The sequence below is a fragment of the Eptesicus fuscus genome, chromosome 11 (assembly GCF_027574615.1).
Source record: "Eptesicus fuscus isolate TK198812 chromosome 11, DD_ASM_mEF_20220401, whole genome shotgun sequence".
Classification (NCBI taxonomy): Eukaryota; Metazoa; Chordata; class Mammalia; order Chiroptera; family Vespertilionidae; genus Eptesicus; species Eptesicus fuscus.
Genome location: NC_072483.1, coordinates 50,268,844 through 50,287,859, shown reverse-complemented (window position 1 = coordinate 50,287,859; position 19,016 = coordinate 50,268,844). Strand labels below are relative to the sequence as shown.

Sequence of the window (19,016 nt, the reverse complement as noted above, 5' to 3'; positions counted from 1 at the left end):
TGTTACTAGAAATATACTTATAAGAACTGAATGTGAGACGAGCAATAATAGTTATGCTGACAGGCAAATGAATCAGTCTGTAGTAAGTTTCTTTCTGGACCAACAGTTCTTTTGAGACCCAATTTCAATGTCCACCAGTTCCTTATGTGTAAGTGTCGGCACTGACTTTTCAGCTCTGGGTGGTGGACCAATGGTGGTAATGCAGGTCCGACTCCCTCTGGTTTGGTCTCGCCCGGATCCAGGGGCACGTGGCCTCACCCGGACCCAGGTGCGCACGGCCTCATCTGGTCTCGGGATCCAGACTCACCTGGACCCAGGGGCACGTGGCTTCACCCAGACCCAGGGGCGCGTGGCCTCTCCTGGACCCAGGGGCGCGGCCTCACCTGGACCCGGGACCCAGCCTCACCCAGATCCAGGGGCGCACGGCCTCACCCGGACCCGGGATCCAGCTTCACCCGGACCCAGGGGCACGCGGCCTTGCCCGGACCCGGGACCCAGCCTCACCCGGACCCAGGGGTGTGCGGCCTCACCCGGATCCAGGGGCACGTGGCCTCGCCCGGACCCAGGGACACGCAGCCTCACCCGGACCCGGGACCCAGCGGGGCCTCGTCTTCTCGATCCCAATTCCTGTCGGTCAATTCCCTCTCAGCAATTCCTTCGGCCATCCTCTCAAAGCTCCGGGGCGGCCGCCGCAGAACCCACCGGGCGGCAGGCTCAGCGAAGCTCCGGTGCGCCCGGTGCACGGCGGCGGGCTGGTCCAAGGTCACTGTGGTGGCACTCGGGCCTGCAGCGGTGACCATTCGCCGGGTGAGCGCACCCAGATCCGGGACCCAGCGGGGCCCCGTCTTCCCGATCCCAACTCCCATCGATCAACCCCCTCCCAGCAACTCCTCCGGCCATTGTTCCAGATGGTGTCTGCTCTGCCCTCCAGTTGCAGTCTCAAAATTGTTGTGGTAGGCAACAATCAGGCGTCTGCCCTATGCTGCCATCTCGGTCCTCCAGAAGATTCTTAAGTAACCTTATAAATGTGGTTCTGAACACTGTGTCTTCCATTAGTTTACTTTCCTTCATCCCTTCTATTCGTGACCTGCTCCGGTGTCTCCAGCTTTTGGCTGCCTCCCTATGTTGATGGAGTGGCTTTGTGTGGTCAGTGACCTATAGGGGCCGGTAGCTCAGCTTCCCCAATCTCCCTAGGTGGTCACTCTTGGTACCCCCCTTTGTGGGCTGAGTGCAAAGTCTTGGTGTTGTTAAGCCTTGATTGCTGTTGGTACACTGGGAGGATTTGACCCCCTGTCCAATTGGCTGTGAGGATCAGCTGTGTCTACGCTGGGAGACAGCCTTATTCAACTAGACTTGCAAAATTGTAAAAGCCTCTGTGCTCAGCTTGGATGGGGCGAAGTTTCAGGGTGGAGCCTACAGCCTTGGCTTCCCGTCAGCCCCGCCCTGTGAGGTTCCTGGGTCTCAGTTTCCCTCTGTACTCCCTGCAAACACCTCTGAGAGAAAAGCGCCCTGGAGCTTCGCCCGCCGCCAAACAGTCTAGTCTCTCCCCCAATGAATCTGGATTCCCAGATTCTCGCCCGGAACTGGGTTTCAGTGTAGTCGCAACTGGGGCTCAGCGTAGTCTGGCACCTTTGTTTCCTTCCCACCAGGGCAATCCAGCGGCACAGTCAACAGACCATCCTCTGCGCGCATTCCCGTGCGCGCCTCCGGTGCTCTGCCCTTTGCCACTCCCCTGCGTCTCTGCCTCACAGTCCAGGTTCCCCCAGCATGAGCCTGGCTTCCCAGGGTCTCACCTGGAGCCGGGGCCCAGCGCAGCCGGAACTGGGGTTCAGCACGGTCCGGAGCCCCTGTCTCCTCCCCGCCAGGGCAATTCAGCGGCACAGGCAACAGTCCATCCTCTGTGCGCATTCATGTGCGCGCCTACGGAGCTCTGCCTTTCGCCGCTCCTCTGTGCCTCCGCCCCACAGCCCAGATTCCCCCAGCATGAGCCTGGCTTCCCAGGGTCTCGCCCGGAACTGGGGTTCAGTGCAGTCGGAGCTGGGGTTCAGCGCAATCTGGAGCTTTTATCTCCTTCCCGCTAGAGAACGCCGGCCAGGCCATCAGCTGCCCCTTCCTCTCCGGGCGCGCGTGTGCTCGTGTCTCCGCCCGTGTCTCCATACCTCAGGCTTTTACGGCTCCTCTGATACTCCTTGTGGTTTTCTCTTTCCTTCTAGTTGTGGGCATTTCAGTCAGCCAGCCTTCCTGTGGTTCTGGATGATGTCCGTTTTGACCTTTAGTTGTATTCTTGAAATTGTTGTGCCAGGCTGCAGGTTAGGTGCTTAACCTATGCCGCCATCTTGGTTTCTCTCTTCCTACTTTCAAGTTTTAATAATAATCTTAAGGAAAAGAAAGACTTTACATGATCTAAATGTGTGTGTGTGTGTGTGTGTGTAAAACCTTCATTTCACAAAAAGCCTATTGGCTTTCAACACTTCAGGCTTAGGCCAAAACTTTCAAATTCTTTGCTTTTGCAAGGCTTTTCTTTAGTAGATTTGAATAGATCAAAATGTTTTAACTTACCACTGAAGCCTATAGTAATAATCCTTAGAAATTTTCCTTTTTTTTTCTTCTTTATTTCTTTGTATCTTTTTGTACTGACAAAGCTATTGGAAGGTATAGATGACTTTATGAAATTTAAAATCCATGTTCAGGATTAGATGATCTGTGAAAATGGAGATTTGTCTTCCATTTTAGTTTGTATGTAAGAATTTTTTTGGCCTAAGAAATAATGGAACTTTTTTTTACCCTATGATATGTTTGAAGGGATAAACTTTTTTCTTTTTTATAAATCATTTTTGTCCATGTAGACAATAAAAATTGCTATACTTAATAGCCATAAATTTGAAAATAACTTCATAAATTCCTTGCAGTCTTTTTACATTTCAATTACTATGACTGTGGTAAAAGCAGTGAGCACACTGCTATAGTTTTTTAAAAAAAATAATGTACAAAAATACAGCTACACTTTTTTTTTGTCCCCTCCCTCATTCAAAAAAGGCACAAGTGTTCTATAAGTGTTTGGATTAATATATTTAAATTTTGTTTTAGTACTTTTTTGGTAACATTATTGTGTAATGTTATTATTACAGGTATATCCTATAAATAAAAGGCTAATAGGCTAATATGCAAATTGACTGAACGGCGGAAAGACTGGTAGCTATGATGCACACTGACCACCAGGGGGCAGATGCTCAAAGCAGGAGCTGCCTCCTGGTGATCAGTGCCACTCAGCCAGAAGCCGGGCTCACCGCTGGCGAGTGCAGTGGTAGTAGCAGGAGCCTCTCCCGCCTCCCCAGCAGTGCTAAGGATGTCCAACTGCCGAGGGGACCCAAGCCATCAGTCGGACATACCCCAAGGGCTCCTGGACTGCGAGAGGGCACAGACCAGGCTGAGGCCCCCACCCCCGTCCCCGCTGAGTGCACTAATTTTTTTTTTAAAATATATTTTATTGATTTTTTACAGAGAGGAAGGGAGAGGGATAGAGAGTTAGAAACGTCAATGAGAGAGAAACATCCACCAGCTGCCTCCTGCACATCCCCCACTGGGGACGTGCCCGCAACCAAGGTACATGCCCTTGACCGGAATCGAACCTGGGACCCTTCAGTCTGCAGACCGACGCTCTATCCACTGAGCCAAACCGGTTTTGGCATGAGTGCACTAATTTCATGCACCGGGCCTCTAGTAATCCTACCTAATAAAAGAGTAATATGCTAATTGATCTACCTTCGCTACGGCCACAGCCAATCAGGGCGCTATGCAAATTAACCCAGCAAAGATGGCAGCCCCCATGCGCTGCCCCACCCCCCCATTACTGAGGGACCCAGACGGTGGCTGACGCGGGGGCTACCGCCGCTCCGATTGCGATTGCTGAGCAGGACCTGGGTGGCCGGCGGCACGGGGCAGGGGCGATCGCTGAGAGGGACCTGGGCGGCCGGCGGGGCAGGGCAGCGGCAGCGCCCGCCCTGCGCCACAGCTCCCATTGTGATCGCTGAGAGGAAAACTGGTCCCGGCAGGAAAACTGGTGCTGGCAGCCAGGTGAAGGAAGGTCTATTGCACGAATCTTTGTGCATTGGGCCTCTAGTATATAAATAAGGACCCATGGACTATTCTGGCAACTTAAGTATCACTTTTTTTTTTTGTGGTAAGGGGAATAAGGTATGGGGAGTGGGCCCATTTATGTCACCATTTACTTCACATTTTTGTAGTTTTCCCTCTTGGGAGAAATATCCTAAGGATTCTGGTTGTGTTCTTGAGGTCCTCTTAAGTTTCCTCCGAACCCTTTGCTGGGTTCTCTGTCCTCCACCATCAGCTTTCCATGAGTGTTAAACCTCTTTTTCTGCCTAGAATGGGCATAAGGTTTCTAGGGTAAAAGGCTGTGGAGGTCAGAGCACTTCTTTGAGACTTTTTTCAAACATTTTCAGATTCCTAGCCCCTTCAGATGGCTTCTGTATTCTGCATGTATATGGCTTTTCTAGTTCTGGGTGAGAATTCTAATCTCCTGTTAGCTTTTGCATCTCACCCAGAAGCAGAATTTCTTTCCTCCCCCAGTTTTTTAAAAAAATCTGGTTATTTGTCTACAAAATTTTCCAAAGTCTGAATTTTGTTGATTGCATCTATGTGGTATCATTTAATATGTTCTTGTGTCCTCTTTATTTCCTGTAAAGTGGTAGAAACATCTACTAGTAAAGGCTTGATCAGATTAATATCAGATAATTTTTGATCGGATAATTTTGTCAAGAGTACATGAATGATGATATATATACTTGTATTGTTAGGAGGTATTATTTTCCCCCTCTTTTTTAAAAAATATATTTTATTGATTTTTTACAGAGAGGAAGGGAGAGGGAGAGAAAGTTAGAAACATCGATGAGAGAGAAACATCAATCAGTTGCCTCCTGCACACCCCCTACTGGGGATGTGCCCGAAACCAAGGTACATGCCCTTGACCGGAATCGAATCTTGGACCTTTCAGTCCGCAGGCCGACGCTCTATCCACTGAGCCAAACCGGTTTCGGCTTTCCCCCTCTTTTTGCAGTATTAACTATCATTGGTGATCATTACCCAGCTCCATTAATTCCTTAGGGGTTGCAGAATGGTAATAGTCTTAAGTTTTTTATTTTTTTTTATTTATTGCCTAGACTATGTTTATAAAATAATATCACTATCAACTCTTTGTTACCCTAAAAGTGTAGCATCACCTAGCATCCTTAAAAGGTGGTCAGAGAGGATTTTTGTTTTGTTAAGGATTATTATCAATTCATGGATATAAAGTTACTGTTGACCCTTGAACAACAAAGGTCTGAGGGGGTAGGCATAGTTAGAAGGACCCACCCTGGCACAGTTGAAAATCTGCCTCTAATTTAAATTGGCCCTCTACATAATTTAAATTGGCCCTCTAATTTAAATTGGCCCTCTGCAGATACCCAACTTCGGATTGAAAATTGATTTGTTACTGTTTATTGTAGCTATTCTTATTGATGCTCAGATTGATCCATTTTGGCCAATAGGCCTATTCAAATAGGCTCCAGAGTGCTTTTGATAGGATTCTAAGGCCTTTTACAATTTCCTTGTTTTCCCTTGGGAAAAATCGTTTGAGACTCATCCATAATAATAAAAGTGTAATATGCTAATTAGACCAGACAGCCAAACGACCTTCCAGATGTCCTTCTGGACGACCTTCTGGATGAAGCCGGGGCTGCGAGGGCCGAGGCAAGCTACCGTGGCTGCGAGGGCCGAGCCCCTTGCACAAATTTCGTGCATCGGGCCTCTAGTGTTGTTTATTTCTGATCCCAGACTTGGTATTAGCCAGTTCTCCAAGAAGTCCAGATTATTTTTAATGGGTATGGTATTTACAGATCATAGTCCTGAATGTGAGTTCTCTTTTTAAAAATTATCTGGCCTATTATATGTGTTAATCTTTAAAATTGTGTTAAGCTTTGTCTTTTTGGAAGTAAATGAACTATAACTTTATAAATATATAGATTATTTTAAATTAAGTACCGTGACATTTATATTAACAGGATTGAAACAAAAATCTAGCTATATAGCCCTGCTGATGTGGCTCAGTGATTGAGCTTTAACCTATGAACCAGGAGGTCAGTTTGATTCTGGTCAGGGCACATGCCCATATTGTAGGTTTGCTCCCAGTAGGGGGCATGCAGGAGGCAGCAGATTGATGATTCTCTCTCATCATTGATGCTTCTATCTCTCTCTCCCTTTCCCTGAAATCAATAAAAAATATATATATATAAAGAGTCCAATGCTTTAAAAAAAAAATCTAGCTCTGTGGAAACAAGTGATGTCATCTTAATTATCATTCCTAGGGTTCTGGAATTGTTACCAGGCTCTTAGAGGCTGCCAGTATAAATTCTACAACAGTCAATATTATTGAGTAGGTTGTTAGCTGAGGCTGAATCTAGCCCAGTGGTTCTAAAACCCGACTTTACATCTGCATCACCTGAGATATTTTTAAAATATTAGGGCCTATACCAGGTCTTGAAAGAGGCCTGGTAATGGCATGCCTTTAAGTTCTCAGCTGATTCTGTTATAGGCAGGCATTTGAAAGCTACTGGTTTGAACAATGGTGTTCTAAGCAACCAGTAATGATTTAAGTGGCTATTTTATCCTACGTTTCTACATTTTTCTGAAATGTTTTGTCTGAATGTGATATAAGAAGCAATAAGAGCAATATTTAAAGACCTATAGGCAGTTTTAAGTATCTTGTTTCCAAACATGCTTCTCACCAGTAGTATTTAGATAAGCTTTGATTATTGGCTTTTGTTCTTTACTCTCTTATAAGATTCTCAGTTTAAAAAAAAAAAGGTCTGATTCTTTGGTTTAAAAGTTCAATCTAATGAGCTAACTTAGTGTGAGTTAATTTCTCCTGAAAAATGTATTGGTAGGCTTACATCTCATATTACTAGACATTTTTATGTTAAAAAATTTTGGAACAGAAAATAATAATTATCCATAATCCCACCATCCTAGCACAACCATTTTATTTTTGAATATTCTTTTGTTATCAAATTTAGTCTATATGCAAACATTTTTACATAATCATGTCTAGCTGGAGTTAGCAAGCACCAGTCTCACAATTCTCATATAATCCTTCACTTTCTCAATTTCTCCAGTTAAATAAAAATTAAATGATATTAATTTTTATTTTAAATTATCATGTGTGTTCTGTTTTTGGAGCAAGGAAGGAAAAGTCACTATAATGTGTCTGTATTACTGATGAAATTGAAAAGTAGTACAAAACAGATTAACAAACCTTTAAAATTCCATTTTTTAAAATTTTAATCTTTTTTTGGCACTGCAATTATATTTTTATTTATTTTTTAAATATTTGTTTTTATTGATTTTTTATAGAGAGAAAAAGGGAGATGGGGAGAGAGAGAGAGAGAGAAATATCGATGAGAAAGAAAACATCTTTTGGCTGTCTCCTGCAAGCCCCCTATTGGGGATTGAACTGTATCCTGGGCATGTGCCCTGACTGGGAAACCAACCAGCAGCTTCTCGGTGCATGGGATGGTACTCAGTCAACTGAGGCACACCAGCCAGGGCTCATATTTTTAAAAATGTGGTTGGTGTAGCCCAGCCAGTGTGGCTCAGTGGTTGAGTGTGGACCTATGAACCGGGAGGTTGTGGTTCGATTTCTGCTTGAGGCATATGCCTGAGTTGTGGGCTCAATCCCCGGTGTGGGGTGTGCAGGAAGCAGTCAGTCAATGATCCTCTGTCATCATTGATGTTTCTATCTCTCCCTCTCTGAAATCAATTAAAAATAAATAAATAATATATATATATATATATATATATATATATATACACATATATATAAAATGTGGCTGGTATTGATATGAGTTGGCATTCTCTGAGCATGTATTACCTGATAAAAATCAGATAATTAGAAAATTATCAGCCAACTTATTATTAATAGATGTTAAAATTTGTTATACCTTGAAAAATTCACATTTTGACTTTAATAATTCACAATTCTAGACTTAGCAGTAATCCTTATCCTCTCTAATAAAATGGTAATATGCAAATTAACCATCACTCCGCTACATAAGCCATGCCCACCAGCCAAGCCACGCCCACCAGCCAATCAGGGCGAGTATGCAAATTAACCCCATCCAAGATGGCTACAGCCACTGAGAGCAAGGTTTCCCAGGTAACAGAGGAAGCCAAGCTTTCCATAGCCGTTGCAGGCCTAAGCCTCCACTCAAGCTACAAAGTTTCAATTATAGAAGGTAAACAAATTCAAACAAATGGCGGCAGAATGGAACTTGAGAGAGCAGGCCAGGGTTGCCAGCGGCAACAGGGGAAGCAAAGCTTTCCGCACACCCTGGCCGGGCTCACCCGCTTAAGGCTACAAAGTTTCAATTGTAGAAGGTGAATTAACTGCCACAGAAATGGCTGCTGCCCCAGGCTACAAAGTTTCAATTGTAGAAGGAAAATAAATTCCAGATACCAGGGCCTCTGCTTGGGTTGCCATGGGGCGTGACCGGCCTGCAAACCACCACAGGCCCCTCGCTCAGGCCACCCCACACCCCAAGGGAACCCCCACCCTTATCTGTGACACCCTTCAGGGCAAACCAGCTGGCCCCCACCCGTGCACCAGGCCTCTATCCTATCTAATAAAAGAGTAATATACAGATTGATCATCACTGCAACACACAATATAGCTGCCCCCATGTGGTCAAAGATCCTGCCCCCATGTGGACACAAGATGGCCACTACAAGATGGCCAGCAGGAGAGGGCAGTTGGGAGGCACCCAGCCTGCAAGGGAGGGCAGTTGTGAGGGACCAGGCCTGCAAGGGAGGGCAGTTGGAGGTGATCAACCCTGCAGGGGAGGGCAGTTAGGGGTGACCAGGCCGGCAGAGGAGGGAAGTTGGGGGCAAACAGGCTGGCAGGGGAGCAGTTAAGCGTCAACCAGGCTGGCAGCGGAGTGGTTAGGGGGTGATCAGGCTGGCAGGCAGAGTGGTTAGGGGCAATCAGGAAGGCAGGCAGGCAAGAAGTTGGGAGCCAGCAGTCCTGGATTGTGAGAGGGATGTCTGACTGCCTGTTTAGGCCCGATCCCACCAGGATTGGGCCTAACCGGGCAGTCGGACATCCCTCCAGGAGTCCCAGATTGGAGAGGGTACAGGCTGGGCTGAGGGACAACCCCCTCTGTGCACGAATTTCGTGCACCGGGCCTCTAGTGTACTAATAATTAGAAGGAAGTCCGAGTTCTAATCTCCCATTTCCTATTAGACAATTAGCATCTAGTTCCCAATTCAGAATGCTTGGGAAGTGATTGACCTAACTAGATACACATCTATCTACATTTATGCTAGAGAAGATTATATTAGATGTAAGTGAAGTGATAAATTGGTACTACCAGGTACTTTAGGAATTAAATAGATTTGTGGTATGATATGGGACTAGCTATCATTTATAACAAAGATTCTTTGGGAAAATGCTTTTCAAGTTCCAAATACACTGAGATAGGAACATAACCTAATTATACATCATGAGCAGCATTGTTGTAAATTTCATTAATTTCTGTTAGTAAAATTGTATTCTTCCTCCCACCTGCATCCCAGATTGGTTTTATAAATCCTCATAAATCTTAATTGAGCATTGAAATTAGAGAGATAATTTTTTTTTATCAGTGTTAGCCTAAGAATTGATTCAATTGTTTTTATTCATTTTAGGAAATCTACGTTCTTCAATGTATTAACCAATAGTCAGGCTTCAGCAGAGAACTTCCCGTTCTGCACTATTGATCCCAATGAGAGCAGAGTACCTGTGCCAGATGAAAGGTTTGATTTTCTTTGCCAGTACCACAAACCAGTAAGGTAAGAAAATCTTTATGCCATTTTTTATTTGGTCGCCCTGTATAAACTGACTAAATATCTGTTAGTGATATATTTAAAATCATGTAGAAAGTTTTATTTCCCAAAATTAATATAGCAGTATAGTTTTGGGTTGCAAAGTAAAGCAGAGCATGGACAAGGGTGAAGAAGGATACACCTGGTTGTTAACAATTACAGTTATTTTTTTCTGGGGAATATGAAGTAGAGAAAGTAACTAATCTTATATGATTTCATTTATGTAAAATTATACACATATGTGTATATTCATAGGAAAATGTATGCAATGAAGATAGAAAATTAATTGATGTTTATCTCTGGGTAATAGAATTTTAAGGTGACTTTTACTTCATTTCTTAAATTACTCTGTATTTGAAATTTTTATAACAAGTATGAATTATTTCTTTAATTATAAAAAATAAGATAATACAGGTTTTTTTGTAGGAGGTTCAAACAATATGGAAATGTATAAAGAGAGGAATAAAGGTCACCTATACTTTTACCTTGATATAATAAACTAGAGGCCCGTTGCACAAAGATTCATGCAAGAATAGGCCTTCCTTCACCTGGCTGCTGGCACCGGTTTTCCTCCAGCACCCGGGACCCAGGCCTTCGCTCTGGCTGCTGCCTTCTGCCTTCACTCTGGCCGGAGTCTTCACTCTGGCCTGAGCCTTCAGTCTTTGCTCTGACCAGAGTGCTGCTCCTGTAGCTCCCTCTGCCCCCACTCTCCCCCTCATAGCAGGCATCCTGCCCTGCCCGGCCGCTCCACGCATGTGTATGCAAATTAAACCCGCCATCTATGTTGGGTTAATTTGCATATTCACTCCTGATAGGCTGGTGGGCGTCATGGAGGTATGGTCAATTTGCATATTTCTCTTTTATTAGTGTAGATACTTTGGAGGTATATTTTTCCATTTTCCCCTGAATGTGCGTGCACATGTACTTACAGAAATAGGATACTTTTTTACTTGGGGTATTATTAATCTTTTTCTAGATTAAAAAACATGAAATAAACCATAATTGTTATATAAATATACACTATCTTTCCTTTTATTGAGAATTTAGTTTGATTTTAGCTTTACATTATTTTGAATAAATCCCAAGTTTTTGTCTCCAGCTCTGAATTCTGCTGAACTCCAGACATGTATCTAACTGCCTTCTTGATATTGACACTTGGGTGACTAATATAGGTGCCTCATATTTTGACATATCCAAAATGGACCTCTTGATTTCACTCTGCCTGTGTCACAATAGTTCTTCCTCAAGACATTTATAATTCATTAAGTGGCACTATTATTTTTCTAGTTGCTCAAGTCAAGACTCAAGATTTATCCTTGATTCCTCTTTTTTCTCCCCTACATTCAATCTATCAGTAATTCCTATGAGTTCTAACTACAAAATATATACCAAATTCATTTACTTCTCCAACTTCCATCCACTAGTTTTAGCATTAATTAATTAATTAATTAATTAATTTTTTATTTTTTTAATTAAGGAATTATATGTGTACATATCTTACCATTGCCCCTCCCACCCCACTCCCATACATGCCCTCACCCCCCCAGAGTTTTGTGTCCATTGGTTATGCTTATGTGCTTGCATACAAGTCCTTTGGTTGATCTCTTATCTCCCCCACCTCTCCCTAACCTTCCCACTGTAATTTGACCTTCTGTTTGATGCTTTACTGTCTCTGTATCTATCTTTTTGTTCAACAGCTTATAATTTTCTTTATTATCCATAGATGAGTGAGATCATGTGGTATTTTTCTTTCATGGACTGGCTTATTTCACTTAGCATAATGTTCTCCAATTCCACCCAGGTTGCTGCAAATGGTAGGAATTCCTTCTTTTTTATGGCAGCATAGTATTCCATTGTGTAGATGTACCATAGTTTTCTGATCCAGTCATCTGCTGATGGGCACCTAGGCTGTTTCCAAATCTTTGCTATTGTAAATTGTGCTGCTATGAACATAGGGGTGCATATATCCTTTCTTATTGGTGTTTCCAGTTTCTTAGGATATATTCCTAGGAGTGGGATTACTGGGTGAAAGGGAAGTTCCATCTTTAATTTTTGAGGAAACGCCATACTGTTCTCCACAGTGGCTGCACCAGTCTGCATTCCCATCAGCAGTGCAAGGGGGTTCCTTTTTCTCCGCATCCTCTCCAGCACTTGTCGTTTGTTGATTTGTTGATGATAGCCATTCTGACAGGTGTGAGATGGTACCTCATTGTTGTTTTGATTTGCATCTCTCAGATGATTAGTGACTTTGAGCATGTTTTCATATGTCTCTTGGCCTTGCTTCTGTCTTCTTTCGAAAGATGTCTATTTAGGTCTGTTGCCCATTTTTTTATTGGATCATTTATCTTCCTTTTATTAAGTTGTATAAGCTGCCTGTAGATGTTGGAGATTAAACCTTTATCAGTGATAACATTTGCAAATATGTTCTCCCATACAGTGGGATTTTTTGTTGTTTTGTTAATAGTTTCTTTCATTAATTGATTTTTTTATTGTTACTCTGATGATTGTCACATAGTGATTTTGTAATTCTATAATTTCTTCTTCATTTATTAGTTGGCATTCATTCTATAAAGAAGTGCTTTCTTCTCTTTATTTATTCATATCAGTGTTAATCAGTTACAACCTATCACAGTCATTGAGCTCAAATTTTATCCCTCAAATTAGTTCCTTAAGGTGACTTTGGTATCCTTTTTATTTTTAAATGATTTCAAATTTATATAAAAGCTGCAGAATTACACTTAGAATGCTTATATACCCTTCATGTAAATTTCTCCAAACCTTTGAGAATAAAGTCACAGACATGATGCCACAGTGCACTTCAGTTCTTCAGTTTGTATTTATGAAATACAGACACTCTTCTACATAACCACAGTAAATCCATCAAAATCAGGACATTAACATTGATCGAATATTACCATCTTAATTCATCAGTTCCATTTAGATTTCTCCAGTTGTCCCAATAATGTGCTTTATAATGTAGCCAATCTCTTGATCCTAATGGATTGTCTCCCGATTTGGGCCCTGGATAGAGCCCTAGCTACTATTGCTCTGCCTTCTCTCCCCATTCTGTCTCTCTCCTTGAGTGGGCCCTTGCCATTGCCAGACTTTGATCATGTGACATGGCTGAAAATTTTCAGAAACATGAAGAGAATAATTTTTAAGCTCTTGGACTTAAAATTTGTTGAAATTTTAGGCAATGAGGGAATTAATTTCTTAAAATTTCCCCTGGCTTTCCCTTTAGTAATGAACATTGACTAAATACCTTTATGGATTTTGGCCTCTGTGGTCAAGCAAATAAAAAATTGACAGTGATTCAAACTACTTTTTCTTACTACCCAAAACTTTTCTGTTATATTGTGAGATTTTAGTTTTTTGTTCTTTTTTTAATCTTCACCTGAGGATATGTTTTTATTGATTTTTTAGAGAGAAAAACAGAGAGAGAAACACTGATCAGTTGCCTTCCATATATACCCTGACCAGGGATTGAACCTGCAACCTAGGTATATGCCCTGACTGGGAGTTGAACTTTCAACCTTTAGGTGTGTGGGATGACGTTCTAAACAACTGAGCCACCTGGCCAGGGCTTAGATTTTTTTGATGAAGGAATATCCTATTCAACCTGTTTCTATTGAAGTAAAACATATAAATATTTTTAGTATTCTACGTTCATTATAGTGATTAAAAAGATTTTTAGCCTTATTGTTTTAGTCTCAAGAAAGTTTAATAAGAACATATTTTTCTCAAATAGTCATGAAATTATCTGTATAGTCATCAAATATCCTTGAATTAGTACTTAAGCTTTTTTTTTTTTTTTAACACATTTTTACTAGAGGCCCAGTGCACAAATTTGTGCACCAGTGGAGTACCTCAGCCTGGCCTGCGGGATCAGGCTGAAACTGGCTCTCTGACATCCTCCAAGGGGTCCTGGATTGCGAGAGGGTGCAGGCCAGACCGAGGGACCCCACTGGTGCGTGATCGGGGCTAGGGAGGGACACAGGAGGTTGGCTGGCCAGGCAGGGACCGCAGGAGGGCTCCAGGGCATGTCTGGCCCATCTTGCTCAGTCCTTATCGGCCGGACCTCAGCAGCAAGCTAACCTACCAGTCAGAGCATCTGCCCCCTGGTGGTCAGTGCACGTCATAGCGAGCGGTTGAGCGGCCTTAGCATATCATTAGCATAATATGCTTTGATTGGTTGAACAGATGACTGGACACTTAGCATATTAGGCTTTTATTATATAGGATTGATTTCAGAGAGGAAAGGAAAGGGAGAGAGAGATAAAAACATCAATGATGAGAGAGAATCATTGATTGGCTGCCTCCTGCGCATCCCCTACTGGGGATTGAGCCCACAACCCAGGCATGTGCCCTTGACCGGAATCAAATCTGGGACCTTTCAATCCGCAGGCTGACACTCTATCCACTGAGCCAAACCAGCTAGGGCCAGTTTTTTTTTTTTTGTTTTTTTTTTTTAGATGTTGTGTTACTAGTTTAAACCTTAATTCTAGAATCAGAATTAAGAAACTAATTTTCATTATAAAATAGAATCTTAGAGCTATAGATTGACCTGTTTAGTTTCCTTATAAAAGGAAGCCCAGAAAGGTGAAATGATTTGCTCAAGGCTACACGTAGTTAATGTCAACCAGGAATAGAGCCCAAGGCTTCTCATTTCAAATTCAGTGCTTTTTCACTCATATCTATGCTACTGAACTTTATATTTATCATATGGGTGGTTTTAATTGTTAGAAATATCACTTAGGATGAGTTTGGTTGTACTTCACATATTGACTTCAACATATCCTATATAATAAAAGGCTAATATACAAATAGACCAAACGGCGGAACAACCGAAGAACCAAACAACCGGTTGCTATAACGTGTGCTGACCACAAGGGGCACGCGTGGAACATGGCAGGGGTTGGCCGCAGCGGTATGGTGGAGCTGGTGAGTGGGGGCGCCAGACCAAGGTGGGGCGCCGGTCGCTGTCATCTGGTGAGCCTCTGGTGGTTACTGAAAATTCTTTGCTCTTGCGTGCTGCGATCCTGCTTGGTGCTCACACCTGATGCCGACGCCAGCCCCGCTCGCACCCGCTGCTGGTGCCGGAGCCTCCACTCGTATCCACTGCCAACACCGGCCCCGCTTGCACCCCCAGCCAGTGCTGCCGCTTGCACCCGCTGCTGGTTTCTGGTGTCAGTCTTGATTGCTCGGAACCATCAGCAGGTGTGAGTGGTGGCTGCCGGCCTTGATCACCCCTGAGGGCTTCTCCACCTCCCCCTGCTCTTTTTTTTTTAAATAAATATATTTTATTGATTTTTTACAGAGAGGAAGGGAGAGGGATAGAGAGTTAGAAACATCAATGAGAGAGAAACATCGATCAGCTGCCTCCTGCACATCCCCCATTGGGAATGTGCCTGCAACCAAGGTACGTGTCCTTGACCGGGACCCTTCAGTCTGCAGGCTGATGCTCTATCCACTGAGCCAAACCTGTTTCGGCCTCCCCCTGCTCTTAAGGAGTGATCGGGGCAGCAGCCGCTGCTCGCACCTGCTGACGGCACTGGCCCCACTCGCACCCACTGCTGGCGCCAGCCCCAATTGCTTTGCGCAGTCAGCGGGTGCAAGCAGGGCTGGTGCTGTCAGTGTGTGGGAGTGGCAGCGGCAGGAGCAGGGCTGCTGGCATACGGGACTGGGGGCCACAGCAGGAGGGGCTGGGTAGGGGCATGGAGGATGGGCCGAGACCCGGCCCTGTGTTCACTGCAGCCTCGTGGCCCACAGTTCCTTTCAAGGTGCACGAATTCGTGCACTGGGCCCCTAGTTGTCTTATAATAGGTAGCATGATGTTTAGTGTTGGTTTCAGCAACTCAATTGTGTTGAATTGGTGTCTTTTCTCTTTCCATTTTACTTTATCAGCTTGATCATAAGATTGCTTTCTCCTTGTGGTCACAGGCTGTTTCTCAAATCTTGGAATTGGATACTTTCTCATCCATGTTCATTCAGAGTGAACGAGGAGGGCTTTGCTTCTAGAAGCTCTTTCAGAAGACTCATGAGCCAGAACACTGCTAAGCCCCTTTGGCAAACCTCCTTAAGTCTTTCTAGGCAAATGGGGTGAGGTGAAGGTCTTAGAATCATTAATCATGCCTAGGGGAGGAGATTAAACTGCCTGGTATAGGCCTAAAGTATATGCCACCCTTTTAGAGGTAGGGGTAGAGCCACCTTCTCCAAAGCTCTGGGATACCTTGGGGAAGTATGGCTAGCGAAATGAACATCAATCTAGTTACCAAGAGAAGGGGCAAAGGATTCTGGGAGGCAACCACAATATCCAACAAAACAAAAACTAACCATATTTTGTGTGTATTTCCTATGGATTTGCTGATAACAATTGCCAAGTAATTACTATCTGTATAAAAATTTTTTATGGAACAATTACTTTTAAAGGATTCATTTTCCATGCAGATAATAGGGAAGTATTTTGTGGAACTTTCATGTTGTATTTTATCATATGGTGAAACTGACATTCTAAAAAATGAATACTCCTTTAAAAATTGACAGAGAAGACATACATACATACATACATACATATATACACCTCTAGCACACACCTTTGTCATATGATGTTAAAAACTATTTACTCATATACCTTAATTTCCATTTCTACATGGCTGATTGATTTTTCTAACTTGGTTTCTAATTTGTGTTAACTGTGCCTTTACTTTGAGCAAAGCAAAGGTTATTTTGTATATATGTTTAATTCGGTTGCTGTTGTTAACAACTGGATTATTACTATGATGATAACTGGATCACATCATTACGTGCAGTTTTGGGCTATATAATCTATATGGTGATTAAATCCTGTGTTTGAATCCCCACAACTGGTTTCTTAACTCCTCTAATTTCCTCATCTGTAAAGTAGGCTTAATAAATAACACCTACCTGATAAAATTGTTTTGAACATTGAAATGATAATGCATGTAAAGCATTTAGTCCAATGCCTGACACAAGGTACATTGGCTTATTCTATGATGATTGATTACCTTGCATTGAATCACTGTACTCTTTAAATGTTCTCTACTGCGTGTGTGTCTGTGTGTGTGTGTGTGCGTGCGCGCATGTGCATGTGCAGGTGTATGTGCCAATTAGAATAGGATAATATGTTTTAATCTTTAGAGACACAATAAAAACAGCTACTCAGCTTTATAACACTTTCCTAGGTAAGAAAGTCCTAATGTACTAAAAGATTATATCTTTTTTGTTTTGTTATTTATTTACTAAATCATTATTAAGAGTCTTCTAAACATTATTTTAGAAAGGAAAGAATTAGGCCCTGGCCAGGTAGCTTAATAGGGTAGAATGTCATCCCAATACACCAAGCTTGTGGGTTCACTCCCTAGTCAGGGCATATACAAGAAGCAACCAATGAATGTATAGGTAGTGGAACAGCAGATTGATATTTCTCTCTCTCTTTCTCTTCCTTACCCTCTCTCTCAAATCAATAAACAAGAAATTAAAAAAGAAAAGAAATACTTAATTCATGTAAAATGTTTGGGAAATCTATTTGGTTAATTAATAGGTTTCTTTTAAAAAATATATAATTTTGTTGATTTTTTTTTCTTTTTTAGAGAGAGAGAGGAAGGAGAGGGAGAGAGAAAGAGAAACATTGATGTGAGAGCAGAACATCAATTGGCTGCTGCCTGTACACCCCCTTCTGGGGCTGGAGCCTGCAACCCAGGCATATACCTGACCGGGGATTGAACCAGCAACCATTTGGTGCATGGGATGATGCCTAACCAACTGAGCCATACCTGCCAGCGCAATAATAAGTAGGTTCTTAATACTGTTTTACAATAAAACCATCTTTCTTTTTTTTTCTCAGTAAAATTCCTGCCTTTCTAAATGTAGTGGATATTGCTGGTCTTGTAAAAGGAGCTCACAATGGACAAGGCCTGGGAAATGCCTTTTTATCTCATATTAGTGCCTGTGATGGAATCTTTCATCTAACACGTAAGTACAATTGCTTATATCCTTGATTGATTTCATTATGATCAATGTTTTCTTTCCATTATTGCTCAAATAAAATTAGAAATGACTGTTTAATAGAAGATTTGCTTTACTTCACAGGATGAATTGTGGATTCATCTGTTAATTGTGACTCTAATGTTATTTAGTATAATCTCCATATGAGAGTGCTTATTCCATAGCAAGTATATGATGTGTTGATATTTATTCTAATTTAATATTGTCCCCTGTTTTGGATTAGATTCATTGAGAAGTTTTTATGTGGAAGTAATTTTGTTAATTTAGAGGCATTTTGAAATTTTCTTAACTTGTCGAACTTTTATGCATTCTTGCTTTTCTATGTGCCGAGAAGGCGGAATTGATAGAGAAGGGGATTCCATTATTTCAGAGGAGAGAGGGGTGCCAGGTTATTAATTAGAGATGAAAAGATTAAGGAGAGAGGGATATAGAGTAGAGACAAAACAGGTAGAACTATGTGTTGCCTTGTGTTCTTTTGATCACTAAAGTGAGCTAAATGCATATATTAAGTAAATCTCTGACAGAATAGAAAGGTTTAGGTTAAGGCTCAAGTTAAGGCTGCACGTTAGGTAATAGTATTATAATGAGAAAATTAATGCAAACAAAGGAAACAAATTAGAGGTAGGGGCCAGCTGTGGTCTGGCTTAGTGGTTTTGTTTGTTACTGGTCCTTGACTATATACCTATAGCAGTTGAAAATGAACATCTAGAAATAGATATGTCATTTGACTAATTTTTTTGTCATTTGGATTTAATAAAATAGTGCTAGTTTTTCGAAAAAAAATTCACTTGGCTAGTAATTCATTTTTATTGTATTTTACAAAAGCCCGCCACTAGTAGTTTGAGAAGCACTGATCTGGGTAGCTTCACCTTGGATGAAGGAATGGAGACATCTTCTGGAAGGGTTGTGGTACAGGCAAAGAATAAGGTTATGGGTGGGGTTGAGATGGTGGAAATTTTGTTATATAGAGTAATGTACATTGGCGAGAGCCTCTGATTTTCTGACAGATTGTTTTTTTTCATTGGTTCTGGTGAATCATATGAGAGTTTCAAAGAGAGGGTGGAATCAAGTGTGACTCC

General features: G+C 42.3%; 1 protein-coding gene across 6 annotated transcripts in view; it reads left to right on the top strand.

Annotated features, from left to right (window-relative positions):
* OLA1 (Obg like ATPase 1) overlaps nt 1–19,016 on the top strand; it is a 153,413-nt gene that overhangs the window by 15,118 nt on the left and 119,279 nt on the right. For 3 of the 6 annotated variants that reach the window (XM_008138543.3, XM_028140940.2, XM_028140939.2), the window contains exons 3-4: nt 9,736–9,879; nt 17,777–17,904. In XM_008138543.3, coding sequence (XP_008136765.1) covers nt 9,736–9,879; nt 17,777–17,904 — 272 coding nt within the window. Of the gene's footprint in view, nt 1–9,735; nt 9,880–17,776; nt 17,905–19,016 lie in introns of those variants that run through there. The other 3 variants (XM_054723051.1, XM_054723052.1, XM_054723053.1) reach the window with 3 other exon arrangements.